The sequence below is a fragment of the Ursus maritimus genome, unplaced genomic scaffold (assembly GCF_017311325.1).
Source record: "Ursus maritimus isolate PB19 unplaced genomic scaffold, ASM1731132v1 scaffold_12, whole genome shotgun sequence".
NCBI lineage: Eukaryota > Metazoa > Chordata > Mammalia > Carnivora > Ursidae > Ursus > Ursus maritimus.
Window position 1 is genome coordinate 20716869 of NW_024423564.1, and position 20036 is coordinate 20736904.

At 37.9% G+C, this 20036-nt stretch overlaps 2 protein-coding genes across 3 annotated transcripts in view; one reads left to right on the top strand and one right to left on the bottom strand.

Moving 5' to 3' along the window:
* The window catches only part of DPH5 (diphthamide biosynthesis 5), a 63123-nt gene extending 49781 nt beyond the window's left edge, over window positions 1–13342 (top strand). For both annotated transcript variants that reach the window (XR_005834081.1, XR_005834079.1), the window contains one exon: window positions 10094–13342. The gene's annotated coding sequence lies outside the window, so the exon portion shown is untranslated. The remainder of the gene's footprint in view (window positions 1–10093) is intronic.
* SLC30A7 (solute carrier family 30 member 7) overlaps window positions 1–20036 on the bottom strand; it is an 87590-nt gene that overhangs the window by 1878 nt on the left and 65676 nt on the right. Inside the window, exons 9-10 of the mRNA XM_008697647.2 lie at window positions 13251–13341; window positions 7403–7552 (exon numbers count right to left, since the gene is read on the bottom strand). Coding sequence (XP_008695869.1) covers window positions 7403–7552; window positions 13251–13341 — 241 coding nt within the window. The remainder of the gene's footprint in view (window positions 1–7402; window positions 7553–13250; window positions 13342–20036) is intronic.

Below are 20036 nucleotides of genomic sequence, written 5' to 3' on the forward strand. Positions count from 1 at the left end.
TAACACCTCTTTTCACTTTTGGATATGAACTTGCTATTCAAGAACTGCTCTCAAAATTGCTCCCAGCTCTCCTATATTATCAAGTGTTGTGTATTTGCTGTCTACAATTCCTTTTCTCTTTTCTCTCTTGAATGCACTTCAGCTGAACTTTTGCCACCCACCACTTCGCAAAGCTGTTCGTCAGGGTCACCTCCAAGTTGCTCAGACCAGTGCTCACCTGTCAGTCCTCTTAGCATTTAGTCTAAACGGCGACAACAAAGGTGCGCCCTCTTACCTACTGAAACACTTTCTCTCGCTGGGCTTTCAGAGAATACTCACTGGTGACCTTTACCTCAATTATCAGTCTTCCTCAATCTCCTTTGGTGGTTCTTCCTCCTACCTTTGAGCACTAAGCACTGAAATACCTAAAGGCTCAGTCATCAGAGTCCTCCTTTTTCTTCATTTGTCCCCTAGCTGACCTCATCTAGCACCCAGACATTTAGTACCATCTACACGCTCACGCCTCCCACACCTGTATCCCCCACTGGAACCTGCCTACCATCTACCGGGACGGCTGACAAGTATTAAAACAACACTACTTCCTCCCCTCAAGCCTCTGATCTTGTATCTTCTACAGCTCAATGCCATCCTCGATGTTACAACTTAAAAGACCTTTCTTTCTCACACCCAACCCATTAAGAAAACCTGTTTGCCTTACTGTCAAAGTAGCCCGATCCCAGAACCTGACCATTTTACATTGCTGTGTTCACTGTTGCTCACCCCTTATAATGTAATCTTTACAAAACAAGGATTTCGTCTTTTTTTTTCCATTGCTGATTCCTAGTACCTCAAATAGTGCCTGGCACATAGGATGTGATCAATAAATGCTTATTGGATGAACAGAAATTCTATTAAATTCCTTCTTTCAAATAAAAATAACTTTTTAAAATTAAAGCATACAGTACTTATAATAAGCATTTTCTGGTCAGTACCATGAAATGTTAGGGAAATTAGAATATTAATGGAAAGGGAAAAAAAACAGAGTGCGGGATAAAAATCTTTTAGCACTACCTTCTTAATGTAATTTCTAGCATGGCTTCTTTTCCTGGCATTCAAATCGGCGGGTTCTGCACAGCACTAATGAATGTGTGAGAGCAGCACAACTACTCAAATGGGATAAAAAGCTGGGTAGACCCTAGAAGCTTACCAGCACAGAAAAGGTTTTAGCTTTCTTGCCTCATTAATAATAATAATAATAATAATAATAATAATAATATTAAATTAAAACATCCTTGCTGTGGTCAAGTTAAAGCTCTGTAATTCAAAATTGTTATTTGTTATTCAAATTTATGAAACTACATTTAATAGCAGCCTTTCCTTAAATAGGCTTATGGCAGAAAAAAGATCTTAATATCTGCGTGATTTTGAGCTAAGATTTAAAACCAAACCTCAGTTTTTTCTTACTTTAAAAGCATTGATAAATACCAAGTCTACTTATCTCACAAAATTGTTATATGTTTATCCAATATTTGACAAGTATTTAATAAGCCCTTGTTACATCTCAGGTACCACTGTAAGGATTATATGTGAATATATGAGAAAGGATTTCATATGCTATAAAAGGCTATTAAAATAAATTATTGATTCATTGTAAATATATCTGATTTACTCAACCCACACAGTCTCTGAAATGACTAAGGAACTCTTCTGGAAAATCTTTGTATATCTAATCTTGAGATAAAAACAACTGCCCAAGTAAATTGGCTTAATTCCTTTTCTCTTTTAACAAAATTGTTAATGAAAGTAAAATGGTCGAAGTAAGTTGGGCCCCTATTACTACCCTGCCACTTCCCTCAGCCGCAGCCCTAATACAGAGAAGATGGTAATAAGAAATGAGCTTAGCCCAAGGCAATAAAAAAGAGGAAAAACAAAGAGGCTGGATAAACTGATCTTTGCATAATCATGAGTTAATTACTCAAGCTTATAACTTTCCCCTGAGGGGCTACAGCTTTACATAAAAGCTCAGTCTAACAGAAAAAGTCATTTTGCTTCATCCAGCTGTCCTGAGGGGGACAGCTTCAAGTCTTCCAGCTTCCCATGTTTCTTTCTCAGCTTCCTTCAAAGTAGAGAGAAAAGAAGAATTTCCAAAGAATCCTATAGTGAGCCACCTACTCCCTGAATGCAAACTAGGTTTTCTCTACAGTTTATCCACACCATAAAGACAAGACAAATCCTCTAGCAGAGCAAAGCAGGGCTCAGTTGCATCGAACATTCTACCACTAGGATGGCACCAGCAATCGGAGACTGGTCTTTAAAACCCTTGTCTTTAACAAGTGAAAACCATATAACATTCATTGTGTCTTATGTCATGAGAGTCATGTAAACCATAATCCAGTCAACACTTTTTTCAGTCGGTAAGACTTACTTTTAACACATGCACTCCTAAGAAAATCAGTGTTAATCTGGTGCCATAGACTAGAATAGCCTCATTGTTCATATTCATTGTTATGGAAAGGAAAACAGAGCAGGAATTAAAAAAAAAAAAAAAAGGAAAAGAAAGAGAAAGAAAGAAAAGAAAAGAAAAAAAGAAACACACACAGGAATATGGCTATAGAAAATTATTGGTTTGTCTGTATTCTCTACCAATTCCACAGGAACTTCCTACTTTAGTTTTTGACATAGAACATTAATCTTTATCCTTTTAAAATGAGGTCTTGAAAACTGCTTTAGCCTTCCATGTGAAACCTAAATTATCTCAGAATTAGTGAAACAGTGAGTGAATATGACGAAATTATAAGTCATGAGCAGTAACTTGGGGCCCGGGTTCCTTTTTCTATAAATTGTGCGTTAACAGCACCTGTTTCGAAGGAGGCTGGAGTGACGCGTCCAGCAGCTGTCACAGTGCCTGGCGCGTGGTGGGCTCATTGAAGGCCCAGCCGCCGTTGCCGCTGCTGTTCCTGCCCTCCACCAACCAACCAGTGAGGGCTTAACCCTTGTGGATTAATTAAAAACTACGAACCTAGGGACCTGTTGGCCTCCCATCCCATGGCTGTTTACTCCAACCCCCTCCGAGGTTAGGTTCTGGTGGGCATCAAGCACATACGATGAAGAAAATGGAAAGCTGGCTAAGGGGAGTTGCAGAGTTGGCAAGCAGAATTGGCACTTATGACAGATGAAAATCTACAGACAGGTAAACAAACAGAAAGGGTGGAAGACTAGTTAGCGCCCTGGAGAGGCGGAAGTAGCTTCTCCCACTCGGGGCCCTTACCCTCCGGCAGACAGGAGGCTGGGCGGGGTCAGCGGTCAGGCAGAAAGGGATCAGGAGCATGGAGGGCTGGGGAGGTTCCTGAAACTTGGTGAGCTCCCATTTGGGCATGTGAGGAGGATTTCTGGTTCCTTCCTGGCTATCAGTGTGAACTTCTATTTTGAGGCTAGAGGCTAGAGCACAAAAAGGCAAAAGCAGGAAGCTGGGGGTTCAGGACTTAACATGCATAACAGAAATAGGCAGGAGAGGACAAAAGATGAAAGAAATCAAGACAGAAGTTCTATCAGGGGGGCGTTTGGGTGGCTTAAGCATCTGCCTTTGGCTCAGGTCATGATCCCAGAGTCCTGGGATCGAGCCCCCATTGGGCTCCCTGCTCAGCGGGGAGCCTGCTTCTCCCTCTCCTTCTACTGCTCTCCCTGCTTGTGCTCTTTCACTTTCTCTGTCAAATAAATAAATAAAATCTTAAAAAAAAAAAAAAAGACATTCTATCAAGGAGTAGAAAGCATGTTTTAGGCTTGTCTTCTATGCTTTGTGGAACTGAAGAGGGCAACGAAACAAGCATATTCTAGATTTTTCTTCAAACATTATTTCTAACAAAACAGTATATTAAAAAAAATTAACAGATGATATCAGCAAGTTTAAAAGATACATAAAATGTTAAATTGCCATCTTAATCTTCTTGTTCATACACTAAATATAAAAAATAAGTTTTTTATTTCATCAATTCCCAAATGATAATTCATTTTTAAAAAGTTAGTGCAGGGGAGAATGGGAGAAAGAACTTTTTCTATGCCAGCAGAAAACCTTGTAGTGTAAAAATTGGATTATCCCTTACCTAATAATCCCTAAGGAACCTAAGTTCACCAATTCACTTATTTTACTCTATTCATGCACAGCTTTAGCTGGCCGTTAAAGACTGATACCATGGAAAATGAGAATAAAACGGACATGCCTATTATATAGTTCTAAAATAGTCATGAAGCTGATGTTTTCAGTTTAAAGTCGTCTTCATAGATATTTTAACAAGAACGAATTTTTAAAGTAAAAATTATCACTTAAATTTTGATTTCAGATCAGTTATAAGAGGCGTCTGGGTGGCTCAGTTGGTTAAGCATCTGTCTTTGGCTCAGGTCATGATCCTAGGGTCCTGGGATCGAGCCCCGCATTGGGCTCCTTGCTCAGCAGGGAGCCTGCTTCTCCCTCTGCCTGCTGTTCGTTCCCCCTGCTTGTGCTCTCTCTCTCTCTCTGTGTCAGATAAATACATAAAATCTTTTTAAAAAATCAGTTATAAGAAAGACGCCTGAAAATGTCATGAAACCAAAAGTGTAACTTACTACTGAGGAAATCCTTCTTTTAGTCTTCAATTCTGCATATGTTGGAACTAAAACAATGATCACTAAGCTACTTTAAAATCATTAAAAGTATGAAATGAAAGTCATGAGTAGGGTGATTCCGGCTCCCCTCTGGAAAAAATGTGTGGAACTATCTTCACTGCAAGGTCCGGCTCTGCAAGGAATGAAATAGAGTGGGCTTGACCTTGGCTGATGAAAAGGCTGAAAATATTTTTCAGAGCTTAAAAATTTCAAACCCCAAATACAGTTTCCAAAACCAAAGAAGCCTCTGAATAAACTTTCAACTTCAGCCATTTTAAAAGCCAAGGTGTCTACGGTCGCCAGAAGAAGCCTCCTCCATCTACTTCAGATACAACCTCAGCGACTCCTAAGCGCGGGCACAGCTGCTGGCGCGCTTCTACACCTAGAAACGGCGTTCCTTTTCAGAGGGAAAACCGCGACTAAGTGCCCAAGTCTTCGGAGAGTACTGCAGCCTGTCCTGGAGGTCAACAGAAGCTAACACAGGAGGGTGGAAGGACGCAGTCTAACTAGGAGACAAGGGTAAAGGAGAGAACAATGATCTAGAATGACAGTGAAAAAGCAAGGTTACTGCAGCCACATTCTCCTTTTGCCTCTAAAACACCTCCTGTTGTAGCGATGTGAGAAGGATTCAGACATACTGTGAAGGGCTTGCATGCCTCATTATGACAGGAAAGTCATACAGACTTGGGGTGCCCGCGAAAGAAGAGACCTAGTTCTTAAAATTCTGGAGTACGTGGTACCAGCATACTGTTTCGTAGTAGAGTTAAGTCTTGCTGTTGCCTACACATAAAATTATTTCATTACTTATTCCCAAAGGAACATAACCATACATTTCTCATTATTAGAGAAGAGGGATCATTAGTTTATGCTAAGATCCTGAATTTAAACTGCATATTATGTTCTGTTGTTCATGTCTGAAGATACGATGTATCTGTTTCTCTCCCTCTCGTCCTTTTTCTCTCCTTCTTTCCCTGTGTGTGTGTGTGTGTGTGTCTGTCTGTCTGTCTCTGTCTACTTCTATATATCATTACCATCTTTTTATGCTGTGGTTAAAAAGACCAATGAGAACCCAACCATATTTTTCCATACTTAGCACACTTATGTAAAGATGGTGTTGGTCAAATCAGTTATAAGAATTTGTTTATTCAACAAATTTATTATACATGTACATTTTTCTAAGCACTGAGAATGCAAAATCAGGATGTTTGGAAGAAACCTGTAGATAAATATGTATATCACAAGGTAAAGTTGTGCAGCTCAGAGGGGTCTTTAGGCTTCAAAGCGAAAGTAACAACTGAACTGGACCTTTATGTTAGGGTACGAGCTTTGTCCTGCACAGAAAACTAAACAGTGTAGACGGGTATGAAGTATATGGGAATGAACAGCGGGAGGCTTGAAAAAGTTAATGGGGCCATGCTAGAAAGTTTGGGTTTTATCCTGGTGGCAATGAGGAACCTCCAAAGTTTTTGGTTTTCAACTTTATTTTGAAAAAATAAAATCACCTGTATTCACCAATTGCTAATATTTTGCCACATTTGCTTTATTTCTCTATTAAGTATATTTATTTATAATCTTTTTATTTCTGTTGAAACATTTGAAAATTAGACATCCTGATCCTTTGCCACTAAATCCTTCACCATGGATCTGCTAAGAATGGGAACATTCTTCGATAACCATAATCCATTGTCGCACCCAAGAAATCTAACACCTACACAATTATTATGAGCTATTATGCAGTCCATATTCAAATTTCCCAGTTACCCAATAATTTCATCTGTGCTTTTTTTTTCTTCCAGTCTAAGATTCAATCAAAGATAACACATTGCATTTAATTGTGAAGTCTCCTCTAATCTAGCATCACCCCCCACTGTGTGTCAGTGACACTGACACTTGGTGAGAATCTAGGCTAACAGTCTTGTAGAAGTTTCTATAAGCTGGGTTTGTCTGGTGGTTTGCTAGTGATTAGATTCACGTTAACCATTTCCGGCAAAAGTACCACACACTCTCACTGCGTCACAGCAGGAGGCACATGCCAGTTCTTAAGCACACATTTTGAAGGCATGGAAACAGTTCCTCATCAGATCTATGTGTTAGATAGTTTTGGCAGCAGTGTCGACATCTAGATTTTTTGCCAAATATTTCCAGCAAACTAGAATGAAAAAAGTGTCTGTATTCTCTTACTCTCTACTTAGATGTTCCTGACATGATGTTCTTACTCTCCCAACAGATACAGAATAACATATATCACTTTTACGGTGATTATCAGTCATATGACTATATCAACTCAAGACAGCACAAGCATCCAGTGAAATGATTCGGCTGCAGGCACACACTGACTGATTTATGATTCCAAATACGACAGCATATTAAGCTTTTAAATCACACAGAACTATGGCTTTGCTATCACACAAAAATGTTAACATAGTCTACTCTTAGCTAAAGCCACTGACAAGGCATTACTCTTATTCCAAATGCTATTTTAGTTCTTGGCTTTAAACAGCATTTAACATGTCTTATAAGGAGTATACGGTAAAGGAGAATCTAAAGGAATTCAAATCTGTATAATGAGAGAACAGGACTACCTTTCTTAAGAGTACTAACTAAAATAAGAGCCCCCAATTTTGGTTGTATGGTTGAAAAAAATCCTTTCCTCATAGTATCGGGTGTGTGTATATACATATATTTACATATATATATATATATTTAACATGTTAAGTAGTAAATATTTTTTAAACTAGTAAATAAGATAAATTCAAAGATCCTTAAGTTAATGAAAAAGTCATACCTGAGTAAAAATATTATGTGTTTGGCTTAAAATCCACCTGGCATCAGCATCAGGGGCTACTACTAATTTCAAGGTCCCAACATAAACATCAGAACATAAGGTCCAGAAGTGCTGTTCTTGTAAACTATAAACTCCTTGCAACTGCTGCACCTGAAACAGAAAGGGCAGATATTAACATCGTAATCAAATACAAGGACCCCCTTATTTAATATGTATGCTCTTTTATTATTATTATTATTATGCAGTTCAGTAAACTGCTATTTAGATTATTAATTTAATACTATTATTATGCAACATATCAGTAACATGGATTCTATTCTCTAGTTCAAAGGAGGGGTCAGAGATTATGTGAGTTAATTAACAAGTACTTATTGAGTACTCCTTACGTGCCATGACAGGTGTTTGGGAAATGTGAATGATCACGTGCCAAAATTTGTAGGGCACAGCTGAGAGACCACCAAACAGTAATTTACACTTCAAGTACATTGATCAGAAAACAAGTATAAACTCATTTGCGTTTAGAAACTAGAAGAACAACAAGAGTAAACTCAAAGAAATAGGAAGGAAGGAAATACAGGACAGAAATCAATGGTCCAGAGACTTAGAAACTATTAGAATTCATAGTATCAAAAGACTAGTTCTTTGAAAGATTACTGAGGTCGAGAAGTCAGCGTTTCTCAAAGGGGGCATATTTTGGACAGGACACTTCTTCCCTGTGTCAGAAACTAAAGGACACTTTGCATCCCCACGGAGCTAAATACCAACATATACTCTTCTCTGAATCATGTGACAACAAAAAAGAGAAGGACGTCTCTCAGTTTTTCCAATGGCTCCTTAAGGTTTCCATAGCCTAAGGCTGACAACCACTGGCAAGACAAACTCTGATGGAGGTTTAAAAAAAAAAAAAAAAAGCAAAAACAGAATGAAAAAGAACAACTCAAATAACAGAATTTAAAAACCATAAAAGGGAATACTATATGAATGTGTAGCCTGTGAATACACCAAGTATTGCCACTAAGGGAATCCAAACTCTCCAAACATCTCTACTGCTATCAGCCTAGCTGAAGACAGCATTATCTCTAGTCTGGATGATTCTAACAGTGAGAGTGTGATAATATATGATAACAACTGGTCTATTTCGTGTTTGCACCATTTCCATCTATTCTCATCACAGTATCCCAAGTGCCAGCCTTTTACTTCAGGTCAGATGCTGCCACTTGCCTGTTTCAAATCCTCCGATGGCGTCCCACCTTACTCTGAATAAAAACAAAGCTTTTGCAATGACTTACACGGGCCCACGTCACGTGGCCGGCTTGTTATGATCACCTCCTCTCCTACTAGATGTCCCCTTGCTCTCTCTTCCTCAGCTAAACCAGCCTCCTCACCGTTGGCTGAAGTCCAGCGCGCTCCTGCCACGGGGTACTTGCCACTCTCTCTCCCTGAAGTGTACCTTCCTCCCCGATTGCTACTTGGCCCATTCTGTTTGGGTTTTTACTCGGATGTCATCTTCTCAGTAAGCTACTGTAAAACTCCTGTACTCTCGGTCTCCTGTTACTCTATGTAAAATAATAATGTTTGCACTTTCACATTTCTATGTTTTACTTTTTGGAGCATAATATCATACAGTGCATTATTCATTTATATTATTCAAATTTTTTATTGCCTGTTTCTTCAGCAGAACTTAAGTTCAAAAGGGCAGGGAATTTTTTTTTTTTTAATGTTTTGTTTCCTTAGCATCTAAAACAGTGCCTGGCCCAAGTAAGTGCTTAGTAAACTCCGTGTTTGTGTGTGTGTGTGTGTGTGTGTGTGTGTGTGTGTAATATATACACATACACACACACAAAATAAAAACACAATTTTGAAAACCTAGACAAAATGGATAAGGTTCTGGAAATATAGAAAATGTCATAATAAAAAAAAGAAAATGACATGAGAAAAAAATAGAAAACGTGACAGGACCATTAAAAATTGAAAAGGTTAAAAAAAATTTGAAAAGGTTAAAAAAAAATTGAAAAGGTAGAGGTTAATATCCAAAATATAAAAGGAACTCATACAACTCAATAGCAAAAAGCCAAACTATCTGATTAAAAAATGGACAGAGGATGGGAACAGACATTTTTCCAGATAAGACATACAGATGGCCAACAGTGAAACGTGCTCAACTCACTAATCATCAGGGAACTGCAAATCAAAACCACAATGAAAACCACCTCACACCTGTTAGAATGCCTATTATCAAAAACACAAGATCCTTTTCAATTCTGAGATTCTCTGATTTTTTTGTTTAAGATTTTATTTATTTATTTGACAGAGAGACAGCCAGCGAGAGAGGGAACACAAGCCGGGGGAGGAGAGGAAGAAGCAGGCTCCCAGCGGAGCAGGGAGCCCGATGCGGGGCTCGATCCCGGGACCCTGGGACTGTGCCCTGAGCCGAAGGCAGACACTCAATGACTGAGCCGCCCAGGCGCCCCATGATTTTAAGTAACCTATTTGGGATGTTAATTAAGAAGAAGTTGAACTTAGAGCTATCAAAATATTCATTTTTTATCAGAATTTGATCAATGTAGGCATTATTTTCTATAAACTCCAAAACAGTTGGTAGGAAATTTGAGACAATACCAACTGTGGCCTTTTTAAAAACTGCTTTTACTGGGAAAAGAAGTCAAGGAGGACTTTTTCTTCCTCTTTCAGGACTCTGATGACATAGTGGCTTGAACCTGATATCACTCTACAAGTTTCTAATGGCATCCTCATGGGATGGTCTACTGTAAACGAAACAACCGACTGAATAGATCTCTTCTACCTCTAAGAACGCAAGTACTCTAGTAGCTAAGACTAAGGAATGTTCCTATACCAGCTGGCTTTAACTCTCCTCACGTTAAACAGTATGGGAAAGGTGGAGTCATAGATGCTTTTCCTATTCTGACAATGTGGTATAATAGAAAGGGCATGAGCTTCCAAGTCAGAGGGATATGGATTAGAATTCTGGTTCAGCCACAAGCATTTGTGACCTTGGATGGGTTACCTAAATTCTCCAAGCCTCAATTTTACCTATGGAAAGGAAGATAAAACTGAGCCGGTATGGATATGGTGAAGACCAGACACCATATACAGAAAACAATTAGTACAGGGACCACCTTATAGTAAGCATTCAATAAGTTGCCCCTTTCTCTTCCACAGTTATGATAACTACCCTACCTTAAAATGATAACCATAGATGTCAAATGGGCAACACTTCACTTTTTCTATCTAAAAAAAACCTCTTTTACACCTTCTCCTTTTTCTTTTCTCTCTTCTCTTCTCCTCTTTTCTTTCTCCCTTCTTTCTTTTCTTCTTTCCTTCAAGATTTTATTTATTTGACAGAGCACAAGCAGGCAGAGCAGCAGGCAGAGGGAGAGCAAGAGGGAGAAGCAGGCTCCTTCCTGAGCAAACAAGCCTATGCGTGGCTTAATCCCAGGACCCTGGGATCATGACCTGAGACAAAGGCAGATGCTTAACCTCTTGAGCCAGCCAGGCGCCCCTCCTCTGGCATTCTAATCTGTTGATTACACTGCCTTATAAATGATAAACTACAAGTACATAAAATCCCTTATCCGGTACCACCAAATCCACCAGCGGACCGTCATCTATGTCAGCACTTCCTGCCTCCCCTCCAGGGATACAGTACCCCTGGTTCCCCTCTACACTGAATTACTCCCAGTGCTTCTGGTTCTATCCTTTTCTTTCTTTTCTTCCTTTAGAGAAAGAAAGAGTGCGTGCGTGCGCACAAGCGGGGAGAGAAGGCCAGCCACCCAGGCACCCAAGGTTCGATCCTTTTTTATCTTCTCAAGAACGTCATTCTTCCAACGACCACCTTTACTACCGTATCACTGATTTCTTCCTCTAGGATGGCCCGTTCCTCTCAGTAACAAACATGCTCTAGCACTGTGTAATATGGAAATCACCAGACATATGTGGCTATTTAAATACAGAGGAATTAAACTACATTAAAAAATCAACTGTGCTAGCCATACTTCAGGTGCTCAGTAGCCACATTTTGCTTGTGATTTCCATACTGGGCACTGCAGATTATATAATATTTCCATTATTGGGGAAAGTTCTATGGGACAGCACTATTCCAGAATATCCTATTTTAAAAACAAACAGCCCCTCCCCTGATACTATATCCATACTCAGGCTGTCAACTCATTTCTCTGCTCTCTTTAACAGCCACACTTCTTAAAAGAGTTGTCTGTAGCGACTACCTCTACTTCCCCAATTCATTTTCTCCTTAATATCTACTCAAGTCGTGCTCTCCTGTCCAAACTGCTCTGAAACTGGTCTCATCCGAGTTATTAGCACTGTTCATGATACCAGGCAATGATCACTTCTCTGTTCCTGCCTTGCTTGCCCCACAGAAAGTGGATCACTGCTTCCTTCTTCAGCTCTGAGACACTAAGCTCTTCTGGTTTTCCAGCTCCCTTCCTAACCACTCCCTTTCCTGGCCTTCCATCACCTGTGTGCAAACCTGGAGCTGAAAGTAAGCTAAAAAGGAAAGAGCTTAATTCTCCCAAGGGAATCTCACAGAATCCCAGTATTTTAAATATTATTCATAGATTGATAACTCAAAACTCTTCCTAGTCCTAATCTTTCGCAAAAACACCAGATTTGCATACCCAACTACTTCACCGACATTTCCCCTCAGTATAGAAGACATTTCAGTTTTAACATATCCAGAATAGAACTCGATTTGGGGGGATTTTCCATCCTCAAATCTGCATCAACACAACCTTAATCTTAACAAATGGTACCGGCATCTACCCAGTTGAGAGTCAACACTTTTTCTCCCCTCCACTAAGATAATCCATCTCCAAGAATTTATCCCGGATGTGTCCTTACCTCCATCTTCACTGCTCCCTCGGTAGTCCTAGCCACCATTTCTCCCCACTTAGATGACAAGAGCCTCATAACTGGTTTTCTTTGCTTTCATTCTCTCTAGAATTTGTTCACCAGTAGCAAGCAGAATAATCTTTTAAAAACATAAGTTTTATGACATGCTTCCTGCCTAAAAACTTTCTAATACTTCCCATGGATTTAAATTAAATCTAAACCTCTAATAAGACCCAAATCTCTGTATGATCTGGCCGCTACTGTTCTCTCCAGCCTTTCCAGCCACTCGTCCCTTTATTGATTATGCTTTAGCCACAGTGGCCTTTTCTTCTGGTCTTCACAAGTCTAAATTAGTTCCAGCCGTAGAACTTCTGCATTTGCACAAAGTGTTCCTTTGCCTGAAACACTCTTCTCCAGGATTTTCATAAGGCTGCTCCTTCTTGTCATCAAGGTTTCAGTTTCCTAGAATATGACTTCCTTAGTGAATCTAAGCTAACCATCCATGTCTACCACATCACTTTTTAAATTTCTATTATAATAACTATCATGGATATTTTCTTATTTATCAATTTATTGTTTAGTGCCTGTTCTTTCCCACTAGACCGTAAACTCTGAGCACAGACACGCTGTCTGTCTTGCTTACCTTTATAACCTTAGTACCTTATTAGAATATCTGGCACAAAGTAGGGGCTCAAAAAATATGTTGAATAAATGCTAGTATCATTTGCTATTCGTATCTGTATTTTAAAAGAACTGCTCAAATTTAAATGAGGACAATTTCTACCACATTTCCTTTAGTAAAGTTCAATATTTTCCAATGATTTTATTTTGGTTTGTATAAATGGCATTCATGGTTAGCATTCAATCTTGGAAGAAATACTAAATTATACACATATGCTACCCATATTTGTAAAAGTTAAAAACCCTAACAGCTTGGAAACAACATAAAACCTAATGGTTTGGAAGCTTTGAAACTTACCCTCTGATAGCACTGAGGCAGAGTACTTTCCAACACTGGAGGAGTTCTCTGCATTAATATTCCAACAGACTCTCTTAAAAGAGGAATAACACTAAAGAAAAGGAAGAAAAAATTTGTTAAAGCCACATTCTGACAATCCCATTCTGCAAGAAATAACTCTCTATACTAGAATATAACAAGATTTATCAGAATAATATGAGGAAAAAGAATCTAGTCGTTCTAAATTTTTCGTGTGATCAGTAAGCTATTATCTAAAATAAAACAGCTAGATAAAATGCACCAATGTATGAAACACTAAACTATACTACTGAATAGTATTGGAGTGTCTAAAAATCTAAACATAGCAGTCACTCAACTACTATTTAAAATATGACTTTAATTGGCCAGAATCTTCCAAAGTAATCTATAAGGCATATCATGGCCAACTGGTCCTTAATGTTTATCAAATATTTACATGTATGTATCTGAATAGTACTGTAAAGGAATATACAAATAATTAAAGGGAACATTAGTCCATTCCTCCAATATTTTTACAACCCAATTATATATCGGTCTTCTTTTATTATTTAGAAAATACAGAAGCCTGGATATAAGCACAGATCCAGGGTATCAACACCTTTAGTGATAGGGCCCAAATGTCTGTGTGTATTGATGTAGCTAGTTCTCCACCAGTATTTGGAAATTTCTGCTTTAAGCTATTTGGATGATTAAATGTACAGAAACAATTAGCAGTATAATGATGAGGGTGACTTTAATGCAATAGTTTTCTTATCTAGACATCAAATTCACCTTAGAGTCTTATTTGTTTTCATTTCTGACATATTAAATCAGAATCTTTGAGGGAAGGTCAAAGCATCTGTTTTTAAAAAGCTCTCCACATGATTCCAGTGAGTCAGGGCGGCAAGGCATTGCTCTACCGCTTGAAGCCGACTGAGGGAGAGGTCAGACACAGCTTCATTACACGTAACAGCTTAAGCCAGTGCTCTCTTTTAAACTTGGAGAATCTCAAAATTTCTAAAGTAAAACCCCTCCTAATTACAGCTGTAGGAGACAGAGATAAAAGGAACATATATACACTTCAAGAAAGGTAGAAGTTGAAATGTACCTTAAAAATTACTGATATTTCTCTTTTAAGTTTTATTTTTATCTAAGTAATCACTACACTCAACATGTGGCTTGAACTCAGGACCCCAAGATCAAGAGTCACATGGTCCTCTGAGCCAGCCAGGCACCCCCAAAATGATATTTCTGACAGCTGGAAAGGAAGAGAAGTCATTAAAAGATCAAAGACAATGACAACAGAATAATGTTTGTCTTGTTCACAATTATATTCCCAAGGAGGCCTAGTAAAATGCTGGTCACAAATAACACAGTAAACACTTGTTGGTTAAATCAATGATAGATATATAAATATCAGATGTTTTAGAATCTGGATTAAAGATAGGAAATGGCCACAGGGAAGCAATGACAAGTCCATTCCTACACTTTATGTGCACAGTGATAAGTACCTGGATAGTGACAGTAAGACAGGAACAGAGACAACTAGGAAAATTAAACACATACTGAGAGAAATAACCAGTGTCTAACTGGATATAGTGAAGAAATAGTGAAGCAACATCAAGGACAAGCCCGGAAGACAGAAAGTATGGAGGGGATGGCAGTAGTGAAGATGAAAAACTCAATGCAGACAGGAGGTTACATCACATTCAAGTGAAAATATTCTTTAGTCAGATTAAGAGCTAAGAATAATTAGATACCACCCTTAATTCCTTCTTCTCCCTTAAAACCCCATGCTCTAAATCACCAAGTTCTCATGATTTAACATCCTATTTCCTGACTCCATTCCCTTCCCCTCATTCTACTACACATGTCTACAATAATCTCCATATCTTCACCTGGATTATTATAATAGCCTCCTAAGTGGGCCATTTTTGTCTCTAGTCTTATTTCAAGTCCACTGTGATAGTCAGTTTCAAAGATGGAGCCCAATGGCCCACGTCTCCCTAGTATTCATGTTCTTGCGTCATCCTCTACTCTTGAGTGTGGGCTGGACCTAGTGACTTGCTGCTAACGAATGAAGTACAGCAGAAGTGACAAGATGGCACTTCTGAAATTATATTAAAAGACTCTGCCTTCTATCTTGTTCACCCTGCTCTCTCTCTTACTTTTTTGCTGATAGTTGTCATGCTGTGAGCTGTTCTATGGAGAGGCCCAAGTGACAAGGCACAGAGCGATGCCTCTGGAGAGAAACTGAGACCCTCAGTCCAATAGTACAGAAGGAACTCAATACTTTCAACAACCACTTCAGTGAGCTTAGAAGTGGATTCTCCCCCAAATGAACCTTGGAATGAATGACTGTAGCCTTGGCTGATACTCTGACTGCCACCTTGTGAATGACCCTAAGCCAGAGAGCCTCACTAGCTATGACCACGTTCCTGAATCAAAGTAAACTATAAGATAATGCCTGTTATTTTAGCTACCAGGTTTTCTATAATTTATTATGCATCCTTAGATAACTAATACAACCACTCTTTATAAAACTATTATACTAGTTTATCTAAAATCAGTATCTGATCCTATCCCTTCCCCATTAAAAAATCCCTTAAAAGCTCCCCAATATCTTGGGGATTAAATGCAAGCTCTTTAACATGGTACATTTTTGGATCTGCCCCACCTAGCTTCACCTTCTATCAATCCTTGCTTCACATTTTCAGCCCTCTAAACAAACATACTTGCACTCTACTTTTGGCTGTTCCTTCTTTTCATGCTTTCATGCTTTGCTCATGCTGTTACCTCTGCCTAGAATGTCCCTAAACTGCCCTGAAGTCTGGCTTCTATTCCTTCTTTAAAATCTCAAGTGTCACCCCTTCTAGGGTATATTTCCTGATTCCAAACTGTTTTCCAAACTGTATGAAATGTCCTCTCCGAGGTCCTATTTAAAAAAAAATCTGATACCTATGGTAATGTTAGAGGAAAAGCAACTGGAAGTGGGGTTACGGATTCTGACAGTAAAAGAATATTGGTTATTCCTTCATCTAACCTGAAAAGCAGTGTCTGCTTCTATATATTGTGCTGTTATTATACCGGTGAGGATGCCCCGGGTTTATAAAAAAGGCAAAGAAAAACATGATGGTAGACTCATAAGGTAAAATTCAATAATTATAACATTTTTCTTTCCTCTCTCCAACATTTTTAGGGAAAAAGGAAGGACCAGGAAGGAATATTTTTATATACCTAACTTAAAATTTTTATGTTTTCCTACTTTCCTTACTACTGTTCAGAAAGAGAGGCACCAAAATGGTCCTCCTAGAATAAGAAAAAAGTTTGAGAACAAAAAAAGAGACCCTCTAAGAGGCACATAGAAAAATATAGCTCTTTTGACCATCTCTCCTTTAATCATTTATCCCAAGGAACTGCTAATAATGCCAGAAGATATCTGAGGTGGAAAATGCACTCAATTAGAAACCACGATACTTGGGTTCCAATTCTGCCACTAAATAACTTTGGACAAACTGCATAGCCTTCTGGAGCGTCAGTCTTCTCATCTGTAAAATGAAGAAGGACTAAACAGGCAATTTCTTCCACCTTCATTTTCATTCAATAAGAAAAAAATGGTCAAACTACAAGGAATACTAGTGTAAGAATACATTTGGAAGTGAAGAAAATGTTACTTTTATATACATATATACATGTATATTACTTTTATATATACATATATACATATATATATTGCTTTTATATACATATATAAAGATATATATACATATATAAAGATATATATGTATATAAAAGCATCACCAAATGAGATGAGATATACCTGGCAAACTGATTAACTCCATCACTAATTACGTAATCCTACAAATGAATTATTAATTATTAAGCAATTGCTATGAATAAACAATTATTAAGCAATACTGTATACTCTGCTTGGCATCAGGTTTTCTAGAACCAGACGGAATCTCACTCTAGAGCCGGAAATAAAGGTCTAGAACACCAAGGTAACTTGCCTAAGGACACAGCTAGTGAGTAGGAGAGCTAAAATAATAAGACCAAATGTTTTGACTCTAACTTCAATTTTGAAAAGTTCCAGTCAACAAACATCTATTATATGCCTACTATGTGCCAAGCATGCACGAGGCACTGAAAATAAAAAGATAAATAATATATAATAGCTACTTCAAAGGGATTCACAACTTTTGAAAAAGTCTATAGAGAGGTCACTGGAAATCAGGCAACAAACACTTATTCAGGGCCTTCCATTTGGAAGAAGGCACATATGAAGGCAAAACAACTAGAGATGATGCCTGTACCCCTTTTCATTTCCCATGAACTTCTGGTGACAGTTTTCTTTATTACTATGTTGATAACTTACTTTTAAATAAAGCTTTAAAAATTAAGAAAAGTGGGGAAAAATGGAAAAGAAGCTGACTCTACTGCAGCAGAAGGCATACAATATGAACAATGATACTATTAAGCAATAGGTGTGAAACATCTTTTTGCAAACAACTTTAAAATACTTAATATTTTAGAATACCCTAGCCATAGTCTAATTTTTCTAATTTGTGTGTGAGTTAAAACACAATAAAGAGATGACGGAGTCCAAGCTATAATAATCCTTGAAGAGATCAGCCTTCAAACCTTAAGGACATTCCCCTAATACAATTTCTTAATAAGTCACCCAGAATCATCTACAAATTTATCCAAACCTTTGTTCAAATTTTTATGTCTACATTCCATGTACGTTGCCTCCCAAAGCCAGCTACTCCTTGCCACTTTTGTTTAAAAAAAACCCAAAAACTAGTATTTTCCCTTTTCTCGTAAAATTTATTTTCACATGTGGCCCTTAGAAGATTACGTGGTGAAGAATTTTCATGATCACAGATAACAAACTACTAAAAGTAAGAGGGAATTTAGAGATCACTCATTTTAACACTCGAATCAAGAACTATGATGCATAATCCTGGTTGGCTCAGTTGGTTAAGACCCTGACTCTTGACTTCGGCTCAGGTCATGATCTCAGGGTGGTGAGATCAAGTCCACCTACAGCTCCGTGCTCAGCAAGTGCGGGGAGTCTGCTTAAAATTCTCTCCGTCTCCCGTTGCCCCTCCCACTTGTGTGAGCATGCATGCGTTCTCTCCCAAAAACAAAACAAAAAAGAATCATAATGCAAATAAATGTTCTAATAAAATTAATTTAAAAATAACTAAATAAAAGGACCATAACTGATACAAGGTGTAATTTTTGGTAAGGGTCAATGAGGTATTTACCCATTTTGCTATATTATAAAATTCAAAAGGGCTGCCTGCTTCAGTAGAATTTTAATAAAATGTTTACATTCAACAGAAGCAAGCATTTCACCAAAGCACACTGATGTGTCACACTAATTTTGTCTAACAGTAATTCTGAAATTATGTAAGGATTTCAGCTCTTAACTGTAAACAGGTCATGAAACTGTGGTGGAAGGAGAAAGGTGCTTGCTAAGTTGCATGGTGATATGCAATTTAGAACCAAGGTCAATGTCTATGATAATTTCAAAGATCATAAAATGTTAAAGAAACCTGCAGAAACTTTACAGTTGCCTTTTAAAATTGTGTTTAGCTCAGGAGTTTGTGTCCATATTTTTCTGATTAACTATCGTAATGGGAAATCATAAAACAGATTTTAGCATGGATCTATCTACCCATAATGAAAGGATATGGCGAAAAAGAAAAGCTTAGCAAATTCCTGACTGAGCTAACACTTAGAGCTGCATCCAAACCCAAAAAGTAAGCATCTGGAAACAATTAGAGGTTCACTTCTGGTTGACTAACTCAATTCTAACTTTAACAATGAAACACCATTTTCCTAGCATATATAAAAGGCATGAGTCATTAGGTATATGAGTTTACCAGTAAAACAGGGTAATGGTTTTATTCTTCAAAAGCTGAAGGTAAATCAAATTTATAATCTTATAGTCATAAACGTAAACTTAATGTAGGCTTAAATGCTAACAGATTAAATAAGCAATAGTTATTACTCTTTATTGCCAGTAACTTTGCAAATGAAAATATATTCAAATTTTACTTGAGAAGCAGTTTTTAGTGAAAGAGTCTCACCATTTCAACAGTAAATTATCTAGCAGTAATTGTAAACAAGCCAAACAAAAGAAAAGGGTATACATTATGAAAACTTCTGAAGAACAGACTAGTGATAATCGTAATGCTTAGCAATAAAAAATTCCAGAGAGCTGAAACCATTACTTAGATCTGAGAATAAACATCTATAATAATAATTAAAACATAATTACTAATTAAACTTTTTGAATTGGCTTATGGGCTCAGTCCTTCTGCATATTATCAGGGGTTCTTAACAATCTATGAACCTAGAGAAAGATAGGTATACTTTTTAAAGAACCCATAAAATTTGAAGGTCTGGTATATGTCATATACTTGAAAATGGTTAGTGGACAAAAAGCTAAAGAAAACTGACCCAAAGTTGAAATATACTCTATGTTTAGACACAGCAGTCCAAGGGCAAGCTGTAAATATGCAGTCATAGTCGCATAAATACAATTATTTCATAGTGATGAGCAATTACCTACTAACCCAGAATTTCAAGAATCATAACGCAGGGGTGCCTGGGTGGCTCAGTCAGTTAAGCCTCTGACTCTTGATTTCGGCTCAGGTCATAACCTCAGGGTCGTGAGATCAAGCCCGCGTGGGGCTAATATAGAAGAGATAACTCCAAACAACAGGGATGGTGGTTTACCTTATAATTATACTGAGTTTCAAAACCTATGGTTTGAAT